This window comes from Xiphophorus maculatus, chromosome 3 (assembly GCF_002775205.1).
Source record: "Xiphophorus maculatus strain JP 163 A chromosome 3, X_maculatus-5.0-male, whole genome shotgun sequence".
In the NCBI taxonomy this organism is placed as follows: Eukaryota; Metazoa; Chordata; class Actinopteri; order Cyprinodontiformes; family Poeciliidae; genus Xiphophorus; species Xiphophorus maculatus.
This window is the reverse complement of record NC_036445.1, coordinates 12964648-12985077: the sequence shown is the minus strand read 5'-3', so window position 1 is coordinate 12985077 and position 20430 is coordinate 12964648. Positions and strand designations below refer to the sequence as shown.

Genomic DNA, 20430 nt, shown 5'->3' with positions numbered 1-20430 from the left:
TGGCTGCAGGGTTTAGGTTAACGAAGCTGCATCTGAATGAAGGACAAGACTTCTGAATGATGCACTAAGACACTAACTAACACTAAAATTAACTTTTATTTTCAGATAAACTGGACAAACAGCTTATATTGGATTCTACCTGCATGTTTCTGTGAAAATCTGCAGCATTTTAGATTAAAACCGTCTCGGTGCTGCCCTCTTTGGGTTGACCGGTGGTACTGCAGCTGAAATATCCTATTGGTTCCCGCTTGGTTGCGTCATTCAGGCTCAATATAAAACCATTTCACTCAGACACGCCCCCTGGTGGCGAGTCCGGAGATGGAACTCCAGACGAGCCGCTTTTTTAAGTCACTAGATTTGTCGCTGGTTGCTTTGCTGAAAAAACACTCATAGATTTGCGTGACTTTTAAATAGATTTATTGTTAATTTCCACATTTGTCTCTAAGGCGTTTTTTATTTTTTTAAGTTGCAACATGTGACAAATCTACTGATTTTGAAGGCACCGAATTTGTCGCAAGTCGTCCTGTTGGAAAAAAAAAAAAGAAAAAGATTTGCAAGAGATTGTGAAACGTTGGTAAAAACTGAATTGAAATCAGAGTTGGCCACCGGTTCATCCTGATTTCTCCTGGCTCCGCCCACTTTGCTGTTATTTGTCGTCCTGTTTGAGGCCTAGCTGCTCTTTCACAGGGTCGCTTCCACTTTAACGACCGTTAATCTCGGTGGTTTGATGATGCAGGTTTGTGTTTGTGAATCCTGGGATTAAATAACCAGTGAAACTCAGACGTTAATCGCCTGCTCTGACTGAACCCACTTCATTAATCTCAGCTTTATTTTCTAAATAAAACACAGATCCTCTCCTGTTGTGGAAAACGTGTTTATTCTTTATAGCAACACTTTGTTGAAGGAGAACATCCTATTTATAGGAAGCAGCAGAGGCTCAGGAGCGCCTCTCCCTGACGGTTGGGGGCGCCTCAGGGCTCAGACTGATCCGAGGTCAGGCCCGGCGCCACGACGACTAAATTTAGTCCAGAAAGACAGAATAGTGATGAATCCACGCAGACAGAAATCGATATCTGGAACCGCCGCCTCTCTACTTGTAGAACTCGTGCTCCTGCTCGTCCTTCTTGATCACCGTCTTGTAAGCTTTTTCGAAGTCTTTGGCGAGGACGATGTACCTGTTCTCCCGCACGGCCAGCATGCCGGCCTGAGGAAGAGGAGGAGAATGAGCCACAAGCCGACCTTTAACCTGGGAATGTAGAAGTGAAGGGTCAGCTCACCTCTTGGCAGATGGAGTTGATGTCCGCTCCAGAGATCTTGTCGGGTCGAGCCACATCTGAGCAGTAGTTAAAGATGAAACGGACGGAGGAGACGCGGCGCAGCCTGCCGGCAGCAGGAAGTGATGCGAGCGTCTGCAGGACGTAAACAAACCACCTGACCTCCACACACCTGAGGAAGACTCCGGTCGTCAGGTGTGACTTTCCAAACCGGAAGCAGAATGAACCGTGGAGCGTTTCATTTAATTATGACAGTAAAACCTTTATACATTCACAGCCGTTCATCAGAAGTTTGACGTTTCCTTTCTAATCTGAACCTGCTTTACCTTCACATCATGCTGCGTTCACTGACCCTCCGTAGCTGGAAACCAGAGCTTCCCCAGCTCTGTTTTCTGCTTAAAACGTCTGTTGCCAGAGATAAACCTTTCAGGTTAAGAGTCTTGAACTCTTACAGATCTGATTTTTAAAGCGAGGTTCTGTGATAATTGATTTATTCAGTAAATCTGCATTAAAAAAAACACATGATGCAAAATCCACTTTTTTAGCCCTTAAGAACATTTTATCATTTGATTCTTGGAGAGAAGAAAAGGTGAATCTAGTCTCTCCTGCTGCAGTATATATGTCTTAATATTCTGTTTGGGTCTTCAGTTTCAATCTGTTCAGTTTTCTCTTTTCCACATTAAGATTTTTGATCTATTACGTCACAGTTTTTCCTGCCTAAGTGCTAAAAAGAGTCAAGAACGGCTAACGCTAAGGCTGGATGACCAAGTCTACCAGTGTTTACATCTTTATCCATTTGGGAATAAAAAAGGTTTCTGTGCTGCTACATGATCTGCTATCAAACTACAAAAATGACTGAAAGGGGTGGAGCTGGATGCTGTGCGACCTGGAAGTGCTTCAGCTGCATTTAAAGAGACGGAACCAAAACGAGTTGCTCTCTAACGCATCTCTGACCAGGAGTCAGGGAGGAGCCTGTGGATTAGTTCCAGTTTCCACTGGATGATTTAGAAAAGGAAGAATTAAAAGCGTGATGAGGTTCCTTTAAAATGTGACCCAAACGTTTCTATAAACCGTTACTTCTTTCATGTCATTGCTAACATGTTTTCATGCTGCTGAATATCTAAAGTGTTGTGTTACGAATATAATAAGATATAAGGTATCTGCATGAAATTATTCACACCCTGGCAGACCTGGACTTCACCAAGAAGTTCCTTCCTGACAGGAAATGAGACAAGCGTCTCAGAAAGACGATAAACGACTGACAAATGTCAGCCGAGGTGATTCAGAAGGATACAGTCCTCCAGGTCGACCTCCTCCGAGAGGTTCATCTTGCTGGTGATGGTGGAGAAGATGAGGCGTTTCTGCCGGCGGTCAGGCAGCGGGAACTCGATCTTCCGGTCCAGACGACCCGGTCGGAGCAGCGCCGGGTCCAGGGTGTCGGCTCTGTTGGTGGCCATGATGACCTGAGGGAGGGACAAACACAGCGACGGTGAAAAGGCTTCCAGGTTCACAGACTTTAAGAAGAGAACTAATTTTCTATTTTAAAAAATGGAAAAATGTGAAGTGAGTTGCTCTCTAAAGGGGATTTTATAGCACAATAAAGTAACTGTGTTACCTTCAGAGGTCAAATGTGACTTAAATTAGGAAGTAAAATTTAACGCCTTGAAATTGGGCCTCTGTCTCTTTAAGAACTGATGGATCTCAGAAACGCTGATTTTACATGATACCGCCCCTTTAACAACGCAGGATTTTCTTCTTCTCCTGTTGATCAGAACCCAGCTCGCTGTTTCTCTGAGCATTTAGTGACCTTTTAAGAAACAGAGGCGGGCAGCTGGCTTTTAAATGCCTCACCTTTAAAGAAACGGCCTGAACTCAACCAGTAGCGTCTTGTTTTTGAATTCAGGCGTTTCTGCAGCTTAATGACGATCATTTCCTGATCTTTTCACTGCGACTGGGAGAGAATCCGTCGTTGTCCTGCTGCTAGACGCTGCAGGTCTTTTCAGGCGAGATAAGCTGCGATGACGTCAGCGTTCATTCATCAAGATGAAAGGTTCAGTTTGAGGCGGAGCAGCAACACAAGCGCCCAAAGAGATAAATGTGCCGTAAAACATGAAGCTTTTCACTCCTTTAAAGACCTTCTGTTGATGTATTTAATGTTTCATAACTAAATGAGAAGACGGACGTTTAGTGGCTGATTCTGATCTTCTGATTCCAGCTCTAACACAGTGAGTTTGCAGATTCTTAGAAGCTTTTAATCCACCAGAAAACAACAAAAATAAGAATAAAATGTTAAAACTTTTCATTCTCTCTCTGTTTCTTTCTTCATAAAATTAACAGCTGGATCTGGCGCTTTGCTTCGGCTGGACCTGAACCGCTGCTTCACCAGATCCACCAGGTTCTCTGGTTTCTATGGAAGCCCAAAAGGTCCAACAGAAAGTCATAATTACACATTTTAAAGTTAAAATCTTACATTACCATTTCAAGTTCTAAAGTTTTTGATCATTGTTTTGCCTTTTGAAGTTCACATATAAATGTTACAGTTTTGAGTTTTAAATCCTAATTTTGAATTTCTAAGTCATAATTTTGAGATTTAGGTCCTAATTTAGAGTCTGTGGACCGACCGGACGATGCCTCACCTGCAGCTGACGGCGCAGCTGCAGGTGAGCCGCAGCCGGACTCACCTTGACGTTGACGTTCTGGTCGAAGCCGTCCATCTGATTGAGCAGCTCCAGCAGGATCCGCTGCACCTCCCTGTCAGCTGCAGGGAAACAGAGAGTCAGCCGCGGCCGGCCGCTGTCAGACTAACCCGGACGAAACGCAGCCTCACCGCCGGTCTGAGCGTCGAAGCGCTTCGTGGCGATGGCGTCGATCTCGTCGATGAAGATGATGGCCGGAGCGTTCTCCTTGGCCAGCCGGAAGACGTCCCGCACCATCCGCGGCCCCTCACCCAGGTACTTCTGGACGAACTCCGACCCCACCACGCGGATGAACGCCGCTGCAGGAGAACAGGAAGTGACGTCAGACACGCAGCCAGCCGGCCTCCGGTGGAAGCACGGCGGTGGCGGCCTGACCTGTGGTGTGGTGGGCCACGGCCTTGGCCAGCATGGTCTTCCCGCAGCCGGGGGGGCCGTACATCAGGACGCCTCTGGGGGGGTCGATGCCGATCTGAGCAGATAAAGAGCCGGACGCATAAACTTTGGTCTCTAGTTCAACATTTCCTGGTTGAATCGTCTCCGTTTCTTTCCTCATAAAGTAAAAATCCAAACCGCTGCTTTCTGTGTGTATGAGAATTTAAAGGGCCAGCACTTTATTTTCCAGACACATAGTGTCATTTTATAGTAAACTTAACTATGTTACCTTCATTTGGTATAAAAATATGACTAAAAGTAAATTTGACTTCCTGATTTAACACCTTGAAATTGGGCCTCTGCCTCTTTAAGAAGTTCCTCCTCTTTCTGAAGCTCCGCCTCCAGGAAGTCATCCAACATGGCTCCTCTATTAACCCTTTAATGTTTTCACCAGCGCTGCTTTGAGCAGCAGCTCGTATAATGAGCTCAGTAGGTGTTTGCTAATCCTGCTGGCTAGTCTGAAGGAGCTGAGAGGAGGGGGGTCGTGGGCAGAGTACCCAAAAGTTTTACCAAAGTAAGAATAGCAGTACTTCAACATATTTTTACTCAAGTAAAAGTAAAAAATGTATTTGGTAAAAAGTCGACTCAAGTACTGAGTAACTAATCAAATTATCAATTATTTAATAATTAAAAATTACATCATCAGACATAAAAAAATATAAAGTTAAGTTGAAATGTTGGTATTTTAAAGACCAAAATGAAGATAATTAATATGAACAACATCATTGCTATAGTATAAGGCCAGTTTATTTCAGTATAAAACTGTGTTCTTGCATCATTATTATTATTATTCTGCCATTGGTTGAAAATGTTCTCAGAACAACAACATTATTGTTTATCGCATTAACTGGGACAATTTATGGCCCAGTAAAATGGACTATTGTGACAAATTTTACTGTAAAGTAAAAGTTTATTAGAGATCATTTTATGCCAAAACCGTCAGTTTTAACTACAAATTAAGCGCTCATGATGACCGTAACAAAAATGTTACTGAACAAACTTCCACAAGCGAAGAGAAAGCAGACGCCGATGAGAGGAAAGATTAATTTGGTGTGTGGAAGTGGTTCGCGTATCTAAGATCTGATAAACTTCAGCGCGTTGCAAAATGTGCCGCAGAGTCGTGCCGACCAGCAGCAGGAACATCGAATCAGTCGCACAATCTGAAGCATTTCCACTCCACAGATTATCAGTCAGAAGATGAAGAACAAACATGGCCCTGTGAATGCACCGATCCACCGTTTTCACTTTCTGTACCGCTTTAAAATGGACCGATCTGACACAGAAAAACAGCTGAACTGATTTAAAACATTCCTTTTCTTAAACACAGACATAAATGTATTTAAGTGTGCAGCAGCAGTTCAGCTCAATTAAAAACAGCAGCAGCTTCACAAGCTGGTCAAAGATGGAAAAACATCTTCAGTCTGTTCAGACAGAGGGAAATAAATAATAAAGACACTGAAACTGATAAAAACAACAGATTCATGACCAAACAGTAGGAATAAACAGCAGCAAACCTTTGTAAAGTTTATAAGAGGCTTAAATGTCATTTTAAAGCATCGTTTAGTGAGAACCCGGATCCTGACCTGCTTGTAGAGCTCAAAGTGAGTCAGTGGCAGCTCCACGGCCTCCCGGACCTCCTGCTTCTGGATGTCCATGCCCCCGATGTCTGCGTACATCACGTCCGGCTTCTGGTCTGTGGGCGCAAAGCACACAGAGTCTAAGGTCCGGTCCGGTCCGGCCCGGTCCGGTCCGGTCCGCAGCGTACCTGACGTCAGCATCATGATGCTGCTGTCGGCCTCCGGAGGAAGAACGTCCACCAGCGCGTTGCTGTGCTTGTGCAGAGCCACCGAGGCGTTGGGCTTCAGCAGCTCTCGGTCGATGGTGCTCAGGATGCGGACATAATAGTTGGACCCTGAATGCAGCACAGAGCCGAACGCTTAATAATTAAAACATAAACTCTTACATATAACCTTTAAACTCAAATTCAATACATATAAACCACCCACAGTTGACACTAAATATTCAGCAACTCAGTTTCATTTCAGGAAAACTAAAATGTTTTTGATCTTGAGTCATTTTAAGAGTTTAAAGTTTGTCCTTCAGCAGATTCAACATGTCTAGAAACATAAACTGAAGAATATTTGAGCTTGAAGAGGAAAAACAGGAACTGAATACTAACAATATTCTGATTCTCTGATGGTTTCAGGCTCTTTGAAAATACAGTTATGTAAACAACACGACTTTAGCGCCCCCCACAGGCCAGAACGCAACTGCACAGGAGCTTGATTTAAAAAAAACATATTCCTGTTTTTAAAAAAAAAAATTTAATGAAAAAAGTGAAATTTTAAATGGATGAATAAATAAGAGAAAATATTTAAATAAACTAATACAACACTAAAAGTAATTTAGATAAATAATAAAAAATAAGGTAATAAAAACATGTTTCATTTAAATCAGGATTTTCCAAGAAAAATTAAAAATATAAACAGAAAAGTAAAAAAAAATAAATTAGTAAGTAAAAATGAATGAAAAATGTGTTTACTTTGAAACAGGATTTACCAAACTCTCTCAAAATCATTGGCCCATAGAAAACAGCTTTTTTCTCTGTGCTAAAAATCCTGAAAGTTTGCAGTACATATATTTTAAAATCAAAACTAAAAATATATATTTTAGTTAAGCTAATAAGATAGATTTCTTGCAGAAACAGTGAAGTGTATGTCATAATAGAGCGAAAATGTTTAAGGGTTTTGGATAATTTCCACAGCCAGATTCTTTTGGGTTTGATTGAAAAAAATAAATAGATTTTATTTTTTCTCAGGATTTGTGTCTTTGAAAACAACTGCTGTATTTAGCAATAAATTACCGTATTTTCCGCACTACAAGGCGCACCTAAAAACCTTCAATTTTCTCAAAAGCCGACAGTGAGCCTTATAATCCGCTGCGCCTCACATATGGACCAATACTGAACCACAACTGGTCTCACAACTACGCTAAGCAGCCGCCGACTTCATTTCCCCCGTAGAAGAAGAAGCGCGCGGTGCAGGCTGGGTTTTGTGTAAAGAGCCCAAAATGGCTCCTATTAAGAGACGAGCTTACGACGCAGTTTAAGCTCAAGGCGATCAGTCAGTAGAAACACGGGAACAGAGCAGCAGCAGAAAATTTAACATGAACCAATCAATGGTTATAGTGGAAGTGGATATATATTGTGATTTGATTTACTGTAACAGCATCAGACTGTTTTTTACATGTTTATTGAATGGAGGAAAAGTTCCCCTCCACTATATGTTACACCTTGCTGTTGTTAAAAGATAAACTGTGTCACAAAAATACCACGTCACTGATTTTACCTCAGGGAAAATAATAAACAGCTGTTTATTCATTTTGGGAATGAACTGAGTTTTCAGAACGCTGGTTTGTAATTATTAATAAAGTTTGACTGACCTATCTGACTATTTTGTCGACATTCCCTTTAGCGCAGCTCCATCTAGTGGATGCATAACGTAACCCAGCCTCTACTGTAGCGTCTATTCTATGCGCCTTATAATGCGGAAAATACGGTACTGAAAAGCAGAAAAGTTAGAAAAGTTACTGTTGAACAGCAATGTGGAGCCAAACCCTGACAAACGCTTCACTGAATTAATGCGTCTCGTGTCACCCTTCCGTATGCAGCCGACTGATCTCATGCTGAGCTGGAGGAACATCACAGCGATGCGGTCCGGACCCGGATACCTGTGGTGGAGCCAACGATGGCCGTGTTCTGGTCCACGGCCTCCAGGAACTGGCCGATGACCAGAGGGATGCTCTGGATCCTCTTCACCTCCTCCTGGGCGTGCAGGAACTCCTTCTTCAGGTTCTTCTGTTCATCCTTAATGTACTCCTCCTGCACCTCCAGGAACTCCAGCTCCTGCTGCAGCTTCTGCACGCACGCACACACACACACACACACACACACACACACACACACCATTTGTTTATTTGGCTATTCTTCCTGGGGTCCAGGTCAAAGAGCGGCGCACCAATTGCAGTTTTCTGAACGATCACTAATCACTGATCTTCAGAAAGCCTGACCATCTGATTCTAGTTTTGAAGATTCAATGTTTTGCCTGGAAAGTCGCCAAATAAAGCAAGAAAGTTGCTGAGTTGGCAACAGTGGGGTGACTATTGTTAACTGTCAGGCAAACCTCTCCCTGCAGTGGCTGAGTTTTAAACCTTTGCTGAGGAAGATCAGATCAGCTTCACCACCGATCACTGATCTCTCAAAACAAAGGAAATCGGCACTGATAAGATCAGGGAACCACTAAAAAACATTTATTACAAAAACAGTCACACACACTTAACATTAGTAACATAGCATATTGATTCATAAATGTACAATCATAACACTTTGTATAATAAAATAATTAAGAGCTCTTTTTAAAGCTCTGGCATTTGTTTTAACTTCTCTAAAAATAGGAAGTTTTTTGTCCAGCGTTTCTGTTTCATGTTTTAAAAAGTGGCTTGTATTAAAAGTTTGGCTAAATAAAAGTTGATGATGTAAAAAAAAAAAGCCTAAAGGGAAATATCTTACCACTCTAATGCTTTGAACAAACTGGAAATATTTGTATATTTGGAACAATTCGGTCCAAGATGAGCTGCCCCATGTTGGACTAACAGCAGCAATGAACAACACTGTGGCACAAGACAGACGTGGTACTGATTTAAGGGACTAATTTTAAGGTTTAATGTAAACATCTTTTTATAACTAATATTTGTCTCAGAGATGATTTATTCATCGTCTCTCCCGGACAGACAGAGAAGCAGGAGACCTTATATCTGGTGTAGAGATCCTCCAGGTCCTCTGGTTCTGGAGCCAAGAAGGACAGGCCAGTCTGGGGCCTGGAGCTCAGGATGGAGGGAAGCTCCTCCTGTCAGGGGTCCAAACACACACACACAGAGTCACAACAACACACACACAGAGTCACAACACACACACAGAGTCACAACAACACACACACAGAGTCACAACACACACACAGAGTCACAACAACACACACACAGAGTCACAACACACACACAGAGTCACAACACACACACACAGAGTCACAACACACACACAGAGTCACAACAACACACACAGAGTCACAACAACACACACACAGAGTCACAACAACACACACACAGAGACACAACAACACACACACACAGAGACACAACAACACACACACACAGAGACACAACAACACACACACACAGAGTCACAACACACACACAGAGTCACAACAACACACACAGAGAGACACAACACACACACACAGAGAGACACAACAAACACAGAGTCACAACAACACACACACAGAGTCACAACAACACACACACACAGAGACACAACAACACACACAGAGTCACAACAACACACACAGAGAGACACAACAACACACACACAGAGTCACAACAACACACACACAGAGACACAACAACACACACACACAGAGACACAACAACACACACACACAGAGACACAACAACACACACACACAGAGACACAACAACACACACACACAGAGACACAACAACACACACACAGAGTCACAACAACACACACACAGAGTCACAACAACACACACACAGAGTCACAACAACACACACACAGAGTCACAACAACACACACACAGAGACACAACAACACACACACAGAGTCACAACAACACACACACAGAGTCACAACAACACACACACAGAGTCACAACAACACACACACAGAGTCACAACAACACACACACAGAGTCACAACAACACACACACACAGAGACACAACAACACACACACACACAGAGACACAACAACACACACACACAGAGACACAACAACACACACACAGAGTCACAACAACACACACACAGAGTCACAACAACACACACACAGAGTCACAACACACACACACACACAGAGAGACACAAAACACACACCAATAAGGAAAAGCTCACTTTAAATAATTCAAGGTAATGTATATTTGTCTAATTTGACGTTATGTGAAATATTCTTTTAGTTTTATTGCTGTCATTTTGTTAAACAGTAAGGAATTGATTAAAGTATAATTTATTAAAAACAACTAAATCTTCTTTGGGTTTTATATATTTGTAGAGTCAGAATCTCACTGTTATCTAATCTGCAAATGTATCATCTCATCATTAGGAAACTTAAACTGGCTCCTCGATGTTGCTTCAGCTTAATGCAAGTATAGAAGAAACTCAAAACAATGAGTCAGAATAAAGTTTTTGTTCATCTATAACTAACTTGAAACGTTTCCCATAGTATTTTAAATATGAACATGTTCTACAAACGGGTACAGAATTGATCTAAAAACACTTAGTAGCTTAATAAGAAAATAATCCAGAAGTATCAGGAAATACAGAGTGAAAAAATGAAAAGCTGATCCCTGTAAGCATTTTATGTAAGTATTGGTTTGTTAAAGAGTCACAACAAACGGTGGAAAACGTAGCGAAACGTTTTTAATATTCAGTTTAGTCTAAAGACAGATCAACAGTCATCATAAAACGGTTCATAAAAAAGGATCTAATTTATGTACAGAAGAGACTGCAGCAGCCATCCTTTGGTAAAACTATTACATGATGCAACGACAGAAATAGAACATTTTATGTGGTGATTATCAAAAATGCTGCCTCATTTTTGTTTTTCTTATTTTTAGAATTTATTTATGGTGCTGCTGGTAGTCAATTAAAAAGATTGCACAATTATTTCATTGTTTATACATAAACAGAATCATTTTTACAGCTTACATATAATTTTCAGACAGATTTTCATGATGATTTCACAGAGACCTATTTAGGTGGTTAGCAGTCAGCTAACGTTAGCAGCTCAACATGATGAACCACAGCACCAAACAGCAGGGCCGCCGAGCAGAAATGCAACAACGAACATCCGTAAAATATTAACACAAATACGTAATCCGGTTTTAGATATAAGTTCGTCACAACCGTAAAATAAATTACTTTTATTTCTCTCTAGACGGGATGCTAACGCTAACAGCAGCCGCACCGAGCGGAGAATGAATTGGCAGGTTTTCCGAGTAAGCTGCTTTAAAGAGCTAAAAAAACAAAGAAAATCGACCTTAAACTAAGTCTGAAGAATATACTCCAGAACACATTACTTCACTAAAGTATGTTATTAAAAGTAAACAGTATAACAAAGGCTAAAACCTGATCTTACCGGGCTCTTTTCTACAACAACGCAGTCCTCCATGTTAAAATTCTCTAGTTTGACGCGTTGACGTAATGCGTCAACATCAGGGTTTATGGGTAATGGAGTTTTTTCCCTCCTCTCGGAGTGTTTCCAGGCAACTAACGTCACTAACTGGTGGAAAGTCCTGGTGGAAAAGCACATGAACGTTTGAGGAGCATGTAAAACTAGACTGAATTTATTAAATATCAATAAAATAAAAATAAAACATTAATTATGATTAACTTACATTATTTTGTTTTACATGACTTTTTTATGATTCACTTGTCATCTGTTATCATTATTTTCACATAAAAATATATATGTCCAGAAGAAGAGCAGCTCCAAGGCAAAACGAGCTAAGTCGGCGCCCTAAATATTAAGGATTTGTAACATAAACTTTTTTGGAGTAAATATCCATCTGTCATACAACTAAAGTTGGTTGAAATTCTGCATTTACAAACTATTGAATCCATTTAAGGCTCATCTTTGGTTAATAAATAACGACACTGACGAAAAAAAGTATTTGGAGAAATAAAGGGACAAAACAATCCCCAAAAGACTGAAACTATTTGTGGTACAATAGAGAGTTTCTGTTTCTTGGAAGTAAAAACAGTTCAAACTACATTTACAACTTCAGTAAAGCTGAAGATGGAGGTTGTATTATGATGTGGGCTGCAGCACATGTAGCTACATGTAAACACATAAAACATACTGCTGTATAAAACATACAGCACAACACAACAGTTGCTCTTCATGACTAAACTTGTTAAGTAATGTGAGAGACTGATGGATTTTTCCAGTTTTTAGTATTATTTTTTAAGGGTAGGCGTAACGTGTTAAACAACATCCTGTTGAAGAGCGAGCGGTGGTCTGCACCTCTGCAGCGCTCAGCAGCTTGCTCTGGTCGCTACCGATTATCAGCAATAAGTCAGTTGTCTTGGAAACCTGTCACCTTGAGGCGGAGCAACGGAAAAAGGCGTCCAGAGGCAGAGTAAATGTGTGAGACTGGTTTCAGCAGAACTAACTTCAGGAGACCGTCGCTGAAATCATTACAGAGAAGAACACCTGATCAGAGCTCAGCAGGTGAATAATCACCAGCCTCATGTTTTAAAGTTCAGATTTCATTAAAAAGAACAGGGAGCAGAACATTTTTATTTTTATTCCCATCTGTTGTTTTTTTTCTTCAAAAGACTTTTGGTGCAAATCAGAGAGAAGAAGAACCGTAAGCCAACAAATGCTTCATTAGGACAGAGGAAAGGGGGTTTGCTGAATGCAAAGTTCACCACATCCTGTTTGGGTCTTTTTCTGGCATTTTCAGTTTCATCTGCGTGATGAACTCTGTCTGAAATCCTCCGTGTCTCTGCTTAGGTTTGGAAGTAAAACCCGGCTGAGTGAGCGGTCCTGTCAGGAAGATGGAGCGTCCTCTTTCTCTTCGCCTCTCTGCAGCAGCAGGAAACATGCAGGGTTTCAGCCGCCGTGGGAAGATGTTGCTGCATGTCTGCTTCATGGTCTCAGGTAAAAACAAACCTCAGCTCAGCGTTAATTAAAGGAAATCAGACAATATGTTCCTCTCTTCAGCATCTCCAATAGATTTAAATAAAGAAGCATCCTTATTTGTCAGCCATAACAGAATAATGTCATTTGGGTCATGTTTGGCTGATGCACTGTAAAAAGAGAAAATAACAGAAAACTAAAGGAAATGTTCAAGTTTTGGACTTTAACTCAACAATTTCATCTTTGGAGAAGATGCTAATTATGTAAAAACCCATTTGGGGGAAAATTCCTGAAATTATTCTAGTGTTTAGTTTTCATTTCATTTATCCAACAGTTAATGCTAACAAGAGATTCCAAAATCATTTTAATCAAATTAAATAAATGCAAAACATTCCTAACAAAATCAGAAACCAACTCCAAAAATGGGTTTTCCTGGTTTTCACAACAAAAGAAAGAAAAAAACTTTAGACATTAAAGTACTGAGAACTCAATAAATAATGTAAAAAAAAACTACCTCGGTTTTCTGGATTCATTAAAATTGTTTCAAGTTTTCACAACTTAAAATATTTTTCCAACCAAAAAATAGGAAGTTTCTTTTCTAACTGTAAGTAAAGTTTCAGAAAGAAAATCACAGCAGGAGTTTCTTTCAGACTTCATAATTCATTTTATTTCTGTTGTTTTGTTTATTTATTTTGAACATTTAAAATGTCTTCCAGCTCCAGTCTAAAATGTTCATCAAATTTTAAAGGTTATAGATCTTTGAGAATACCATATTATTGAAAATGGTCTCAAAACAGCAATAATTGATCACAGATGCAGTTTGATTTGGCAGCCTGAGCTTTATGGGCTGGTTTTTCTGACTTCTGCTCTGGCTGCTGACGCGGTAGCGCTTGTTTATGCGTTTAAAGTTTTTATGGGAGAGAAGACATTTTGAATAGTTTGAGGCTTTAGTGGCACCACAAAACGAAGAAGGTGCTGTGTGAAGCAAAAGCTCGTTACCCACCGGGGCCCAAACGCACCAGCCGGCCGGGAAAGTCCCCAGTGGCCCCGATTACCAGTCTGCTCCTGCTCTGAACCGCAGTTCCACTCCAACACCAGCAAACTTATTAAAGTGATAATATATGAATGATGATGCAGTGGGATTGTCTGTTCATGTTATTCTCTATGGGAAGATATAACAGTCATAAATAACCTATTTACATTGTGCCTATAACAGTTTGAATTTCAAAAACTATTAAAAAACATAATAAAAAATGCCTCTCTGTAGATTTTTCACCTAACTACACCAGAAATACAGCAGATAAAGCATATTATTGCTGCTTTTTAAATCTTTTAATCCTACAGATATATTCAGTGTCATTCGGTCCTCAGGTGAGGCAGGCGGTCATGAAGAGAGAAGATGAAACAAAAACATGTGCTGGACAATGCAGCCGTGATTCATTTAAAATTTCCACAGAAAAAATCTCTGTCCCACTTCATGTTTCTTTTCAGAGCGAAAGTCTCCTTTCCTGTTTTTCAAACAGTTTTTGTTCCTGGATTCATTTTGACTTTATAATAATCTGATGGAGACCTCGTTTGTTCATATTTTCCCTCCAAGAGGTCAACATTTCCACGTTAAAGCCATTCTCATCACTTGTCCAGACTTTCTGAATGAATTTCTTTGGTCTTCAGGCTTGTTTTAGTCTACAGATACGTTATGTGTTTTAAAATAATCAGTGGAATCAAAACAACGTAAAAATAATGGGAGAGAACATCACAATTAAGGTGCAACAGCTGAAATTAGAAGTAAAAAAACTTTCTGAGATTAGAATTTAACTAACACTATATTCCTGAAATCTTTCTGATTTCAGGAATATTTTCATCAGTGATTCAACTGTAAACATCTTTAAATTAACCATAATCTTAATCTTGACATTTTAAAGGAGTAACATACAGTAGGAAAAGATTTGGGCCAAGAACAGATCCCTGCGGGACACCATGAGGCAGATCTGATGGATCAGAAATCATTTCATTAATGCAGGTCCTGAAGGATGAAAGATAGGATTTAGATGTGTAGCGTACCCCAAAAGTGTGCTTGCTTATTACTTATAAATAATAAGTCACAAATGTTTTATTTCTCTTACCTTTCAGGACTTTTGTATTATTCACTGTAATCTGCATAAATATCAGAAATCGTGCTGAAGATTTAATCTCGAGACTTCTTCATTCCTGATTTTCTTCAATCAGGTTTTATTTCCAAACATTTCAAAATTAAATATGTAAAATCTGCATTAAAGTTCACGTTTAACCGGCTGAATTTAGGGATTTATTCCATTTCTTGGTTTTCCCTCAGATGCAGCTTTTCTGCTCTGTTTTCTCCAGACTGGGGGGGAAAGTCAGATTCTGCTAAACTCTGACCGTTAGAAACTGGCTCCCAGGATGAGTGTTGCTCACCACAGGATGCTTGTTCCATGTCAGCTTACACCACATGTGTGAAACTCAAGGCCCAGGGGCCAAATTTGGCCCGGCATAGCTGCTTATGTGGCTCTTTACACTCCACATTACATGAATTAGTCCCTTGGGGTTTTCACAAATCTGAAAAATTTATACAAAATCCACACAAAGTCAGCAGATCCCCACATTTTGTTCTGATTTTTACTGCAAATTTTTCTTAAAATTGGCCAAAAACATTGGGTTTAAGTGATTGCTGTCTCAGCCTTACTTGATGTCAAGCTGTAGTCTGTGAGCAACATGGTGAGTGAATAAAAAGTCACATTTAGCATCAAATATTCCTAAATTAGCACCACAAAATCTGAGATTTTGATTGGAAAAAACCACACAAAAACATTTTTTAAAAATCCTGCAAGGAATAACCAGGATTAATTTTAAGAAACTGAATACTTTGCAGCTTAGTGGGTTTTATTAATACATTCTGGCACAACTGGCCCTTTAACAACATTCAGATTTTTGATGCGGCCCAAAATGAAAATGAGTTCGGCACCGCTGGTTTGAACCAAACCGACCCAGAAATAGGTGTTCATTTCCACTGCGGGTTTATTTTACGTCCTTGTTTCTCAGTAGAGCTCTTCAGCTTCAGTTGTGGTCACTGCTAATGGCAGAGCTAACATTTAGCTTTCCATTTTAGCTAACTTTAAATTAACTTTAAAGTTAATTTAAAGTTTCCTTAAATTAACTTTTCCAGACCATTTCCAAAGCTCTAACATACTTGGCTGTTTTGTGAACCTCCAGTTGAGTAAAGATGCTGCTTTTTAAGTTTTCTAAAGGTTCACAACCACCGCTGCTCTGTTTCCGTCCTTGTTTCTCAGCTTGCTGTGGTGGTTTTCCTGCTGCCGTGGCCGAGTTCTCCCTGTGGCAGCCTGTGGTGGTCGCTGGCCCGCTGGGCCACAGCGTCCTGCTGCCCTGCCAGCTGCAGGACTCCCAGCGTGAGAAGCTCCTCAACCGGCCCGTCCTGTACTGGGAGGTCGATGGGAAACAACTCCCGTTTAACGAGAACAAAACCTCCGCCAGTCCCAACAAATCTATTGAGCTGTCGGAGGTGCGGTGGTCCGACGGCGGGACGTACGAGTGCAAACTGTCCATCAGGACCGACAAGAGAGGAAGCTTCAGGCTGAAGGGAAACAAAACCACGCTGATCGTCCACGGTAGAGTCCCAACCTCTCTGCTGCCTAAGAGAAGGAAGTTTGTTTTCGGCAGGATTTTATAGAAATGATGAGTTTTAACGAGGCTGACAGAGCAGACAGACAGAAATATGAGAATGAAGAAAACAGATTCCTGGTGTCTTGAATTTAAGATTCAATCATCTGCTGAAGAATTAAAGTAGGGGTGTACAAAGTGCGGCACGGGGGCCATACGTGGTCCTTGGACTTATTTTTTAGGGCCTCAATCTGCAGCTCAAGACTGACATTAAACTTTTTATTTATAATCAGGGTAAAATTAATACAAACATGATTTTCTTGCAATGGAAAACATTAAGTACGACACAAAGCTTTTCAAATTAAATTCAATATTTTATTTGAAAATAATGTGTTGATCTCAGAGGGAAATTAAATGTTGTAACTCAAATTAATTCAGATTCTTCAGAGAGTTATTGCAGAAAATAATGACTGTTGGTATCATGTTATTTATAATAACTAGAATTATATTTATCCAGACACTTTTACTGAAAGGTCGACTTGTTTAATTTATTAAACTGGGCTGAATATAGCAAACGTTTTGAAATAAAATGACAAAAATTCTGTTTTAAAAACACAGAATAAATTTGTGAAGTTGAACCAAAACGAATTTGACGACTAGAAATTTTTCCGTAAATACATCAAACGTGAAGAAATTTCTACCCTTTGAATCTAGAATGGATAAAATTACTTTTCTATAAAAAATGTATCTGAAGTTTGTACACCCTGAATTTAAACCTAAAACACATTTTAAAAAACCTTTTTACCTAAATCACAGAGAAAACAGAGGGAATCAACTGAAGTTCATCTTAAAAGCAACAGTGTGTCATTTCAGATGCCATGACCTTTGACCTCTGCAGCCACCATGACTCCCTGCTGCGCTGTGAGGTCACCGTGTCGCACGATCCGGGTTTGACTCTGACGCTGAGCAGAAACGACTCCGTCGTGCAGAGCTCCGCCCCCTCAGAGCGCCGCGCCGCCAACGGCACCGTCACTCTGGCTGCAACCGTCCCGCTGACCGGCAACGGGCAATATGTCTGTCAACTGAAGCTGCACGACGTCCTGATAACCAGCAGCAACTTCCACAGCCAGCAGGCGGGTAGATATCAGCTTCAAGCTGAATCCTTCAGCAAAACAGGAACCAGTTCCATCAGAATATTAAAGCTACATGCAGGTTATAAGATGTTTTTCTGTCTAATGCAAAAACGGTTTAAAATTAAAACAATCTGGCGACAGTAAATGGGATCATTATTATTTTTCATTTCAGCAGCTGGAGAAGCTGGAAAAGATGCAACATCAACATGTAATTCTTAGCAACTTTCACTTTTCTTCCTGCTGAAATTGTCATTTTCTGTGAGCCGTAGTTAAAATCCCAGGATGCCGTAGTTCCAGCTGTGTGTTTCTGTGAGCAGTAGTTAAATTCCCAGGATGCCGTAGTTCCAGCTGTGTGTTTCTGTGAGCCGTAGTTAAATTCCCAAATTCCCAGGATGCCGTAGTTCCAGCTGTGTGTTTCTGTGAGCCGTAGTTAAATTCCCAGGATGCCGTAGTTCCAGCTGTGTGTTTCTGTGAGCCGTAGTTAAATTCCCAGGATGCCGTAGTTCCAGCTGTGTGTTTCTGTGAGCCGTAGTTAAATTCCCAAATTCCCAGGATGCCGTAGTTCCAGCTGTGTGTTTCTGTGAGCAGATGAGCGGCGCCGGTACCCGGAGCCGTGGCTCCTCTACGCGGGCCTCCTGCTGGTGCCGGCCCTGGTCCTGCTGGCCATGGCGGCGGCCATGTTGATGTGCAGATGAGCTCTCCGGTCCTCCAGGTCTCCCGGATCTACTGGACCCGCACGCAGCTCTTCAGGTGGGATTCACATCCCCTCGTTTCCATGACAACCAGCAGGACATGTGGGAGGTTTCTGAGTCTGGACCGGAGGATCAGAACTGGTTTGATGTGAATCCCAGCCCGCTCGTCTCGGTTCCTCTTCCTCTGGACTCATGTTTAGTTTCTGTGAAACTGTTAAGTTAATGTTGTCATTAAAAACTTTAAGAAATAAAACTTTTCTCTCTTCATTTCAAACGTTCTGGTTGGTTTTATGGTTGTTATGTTCATTTTTTTATTGAACAAATTTTTTGTTTTAAGCAAAAAACATTTTTATATTTTTATTCATGGATGTCTGCTTGTTTTCCAGCCCCACAGCATGATACTGCCACCTCCAATAACCAGTTTCATTCTTTCATAAAGTTTTCCTGTTATTGTGGTGAAACTGCTCCATTTCTGCCTCGTCTGACCTTTGAACTCTCCAGAAGGTTTTCTGTTGGTCCAGTGTTTTCTCTCTGGACATTCAGTCCAATTTTACCTGAGACGCATTGACAATAAATACTATTGACCAAAGTAAAATACCAGAGGAAAACATGGAGAAAGCTGCTCAGCTGTTAGCTGAAGGGTCTGATGTCACTGAGAAGGTTATAAAAAACAAATCAACTGTTTTTACGTTGTTGTATTATTGGTTAAGAGATGCCCGTTTTATTTATTAAATAAAACTTCCTGTTTGATTGAAGGATCTAGAAATGTTGCCTGATTTCAAAACTTTGGCCAAAGTGTGTGGAAAAATGTTTGTAACATTACACTGTAAAATATTAACTGCAATATTTTTGGTTTATGTTATAAAGAAAAAAATGTGGGAGAAATACATATAACAACCACAAGCAAAAATAAAATGGACTCTCAGTCTGTTAACAAAATAAAAGCACTTGAATAAAAAGAAATAAAAATACATTTAAAAAAAGAGTACAGATTATGAAGTCTGTATTGCCCTTCAATAATCAATCAATCAATTAGATTGAGATAGAAAAGATGGGCAATAGTTCACTCCGTCCTTTCACTAAGACATGAGGAATGGAGGCTCAGTGGGTTTGAGCCGTTTTTCATCAACAGAAAGAGAAAAAGGCAGAAAGAAACGATAAAACGAGGTCAATAATGTTCATTTATAATCCGATTAATTGATTTATTGGTAATCACGACAGGCTAGGTGTTCTTTTTTCAAAGCCATATTTTCATCATTTTATTAATACATTTATAAATATCAGCGTTCCAAAATACATATTTACTTAACAGGTTTCAAATGAAATATTTAGTTAGAAAGCTACATATTTAGTTTTCAACTAAATGTTTAGTCCCAAACCAAATATTTATTTTCCAAATGTAACATTTAATTTCTACACTAAATATTTAGCTCAGACCTTAATATTTAGCTATTTAACTAAATATTTACTTTAAAAGCTAAATATTTAGTCTGCAAAATAAATATTTAGATTGTTAGCTATATATTTATCTAATAACTAAATACTGAGATCCAATGCGAAATGTAACTCAGACCTCAATGTTTAGTTTGAAAAATACATATTTAGTTTCAAACAACATTTTTAGTTTGTGAATTAAATATATTCTTCAAAATGTAGACAATTATAAATATGACTTTGAAAAATGAACATGACAATATTTTCTTAAATAAACCAAATTGCTGCTGTTAGTTTTTTACAGTTGAGCCGAATCTCTTTTCTCAGTTTTGGCCTCAAAACATTTAATGTTTTTTTTTTCTTCTGCTGTTTAAATTCTGCAGAAACTCAGAGCTCGGAAACTTCCTGCTTTCCTGGAAACGAA

The 20430-nt window shown here is 40.1% G+C and overlaps 2 protein-coding genes across 5 annotated transcripts; one reads left to right on the top strand and one right to left on the bottom strand.

Moving 5' to 3' along the window:
* Nucleotides 1–858: 858 nt before the first annotated feature.
* psmc4 (proteasome 26S subunit, ATPase 4) lies at nucleotides 859–11681 on the bottom strand. Its single transcript, XM_005801795.2, has 11 exons — nucleotides 11609–11681; nucleotides 9208–9306; nucleotides 8132–8318; nucleotides 6168–6314; nucleotides 5986–6095; nucleotides 4346–4439; nucleotides 4102–4269; nucleotides 3956–4032; nucleotides 2569–2737; nucleotides 1278–1333; nucleotides 859–1204 (listed from the first exon to the last, which is right to left on the bottom strand). Exons 1-11 carry the CDS (start codon nucleotides 11639–11641, stop codon nucleotides 1091–1093), a joined length of 1254 nt encoding a protein of 417 aa, XP_005801852.1. The 5' UTR covers nucleotides 11642–11681; the 3' UTR covers nucleotides 859–1090.
* Nucleotides 11682–12495: 814 nt separating this feature from the next.
* Nucleotides 12496–19307, top strand: LOC111608022. Of its 4 annotated transcripts, none has more exons than XM_023330190.1 (5): nucleotides 12496–12703; nucleotides 12811–13135; nucleotides 16420–16755; nucleotides 17621–17880; nucleotides 18469–19307. In XM_023330190.1, the coding sequence occupies exons 2-5, from the start codon at nucleotides 13033–13035 to the stop codon at nucleotides 18562–18564; spliced, it is 795 nt and encodes a 264-aa protein (XP_023185958.1). In that variant the 5' UTR covers nucleotides 12496–12703; nucleotides 12811–13032; the 3' UTR covers nucleotides 18565–19307. The 4 variants fall into 4 exon arrangements, with proteins under 4 accessions (XP_023185958.1, XP_023185955.1, XP_023185956.1 ...); XM_023330187.1 differs by having other exon boundaries at nucleotides 12811–12842; nucleotides 12989–13135; nucleotides 17621–18562; XM_023330189.1 differs by having other exon boundaries at nucleotides 12497–12703; nucleotides 17621–17884.
* Nucleotides 19308–20430: the final 1123 nt, after the last annotated feature.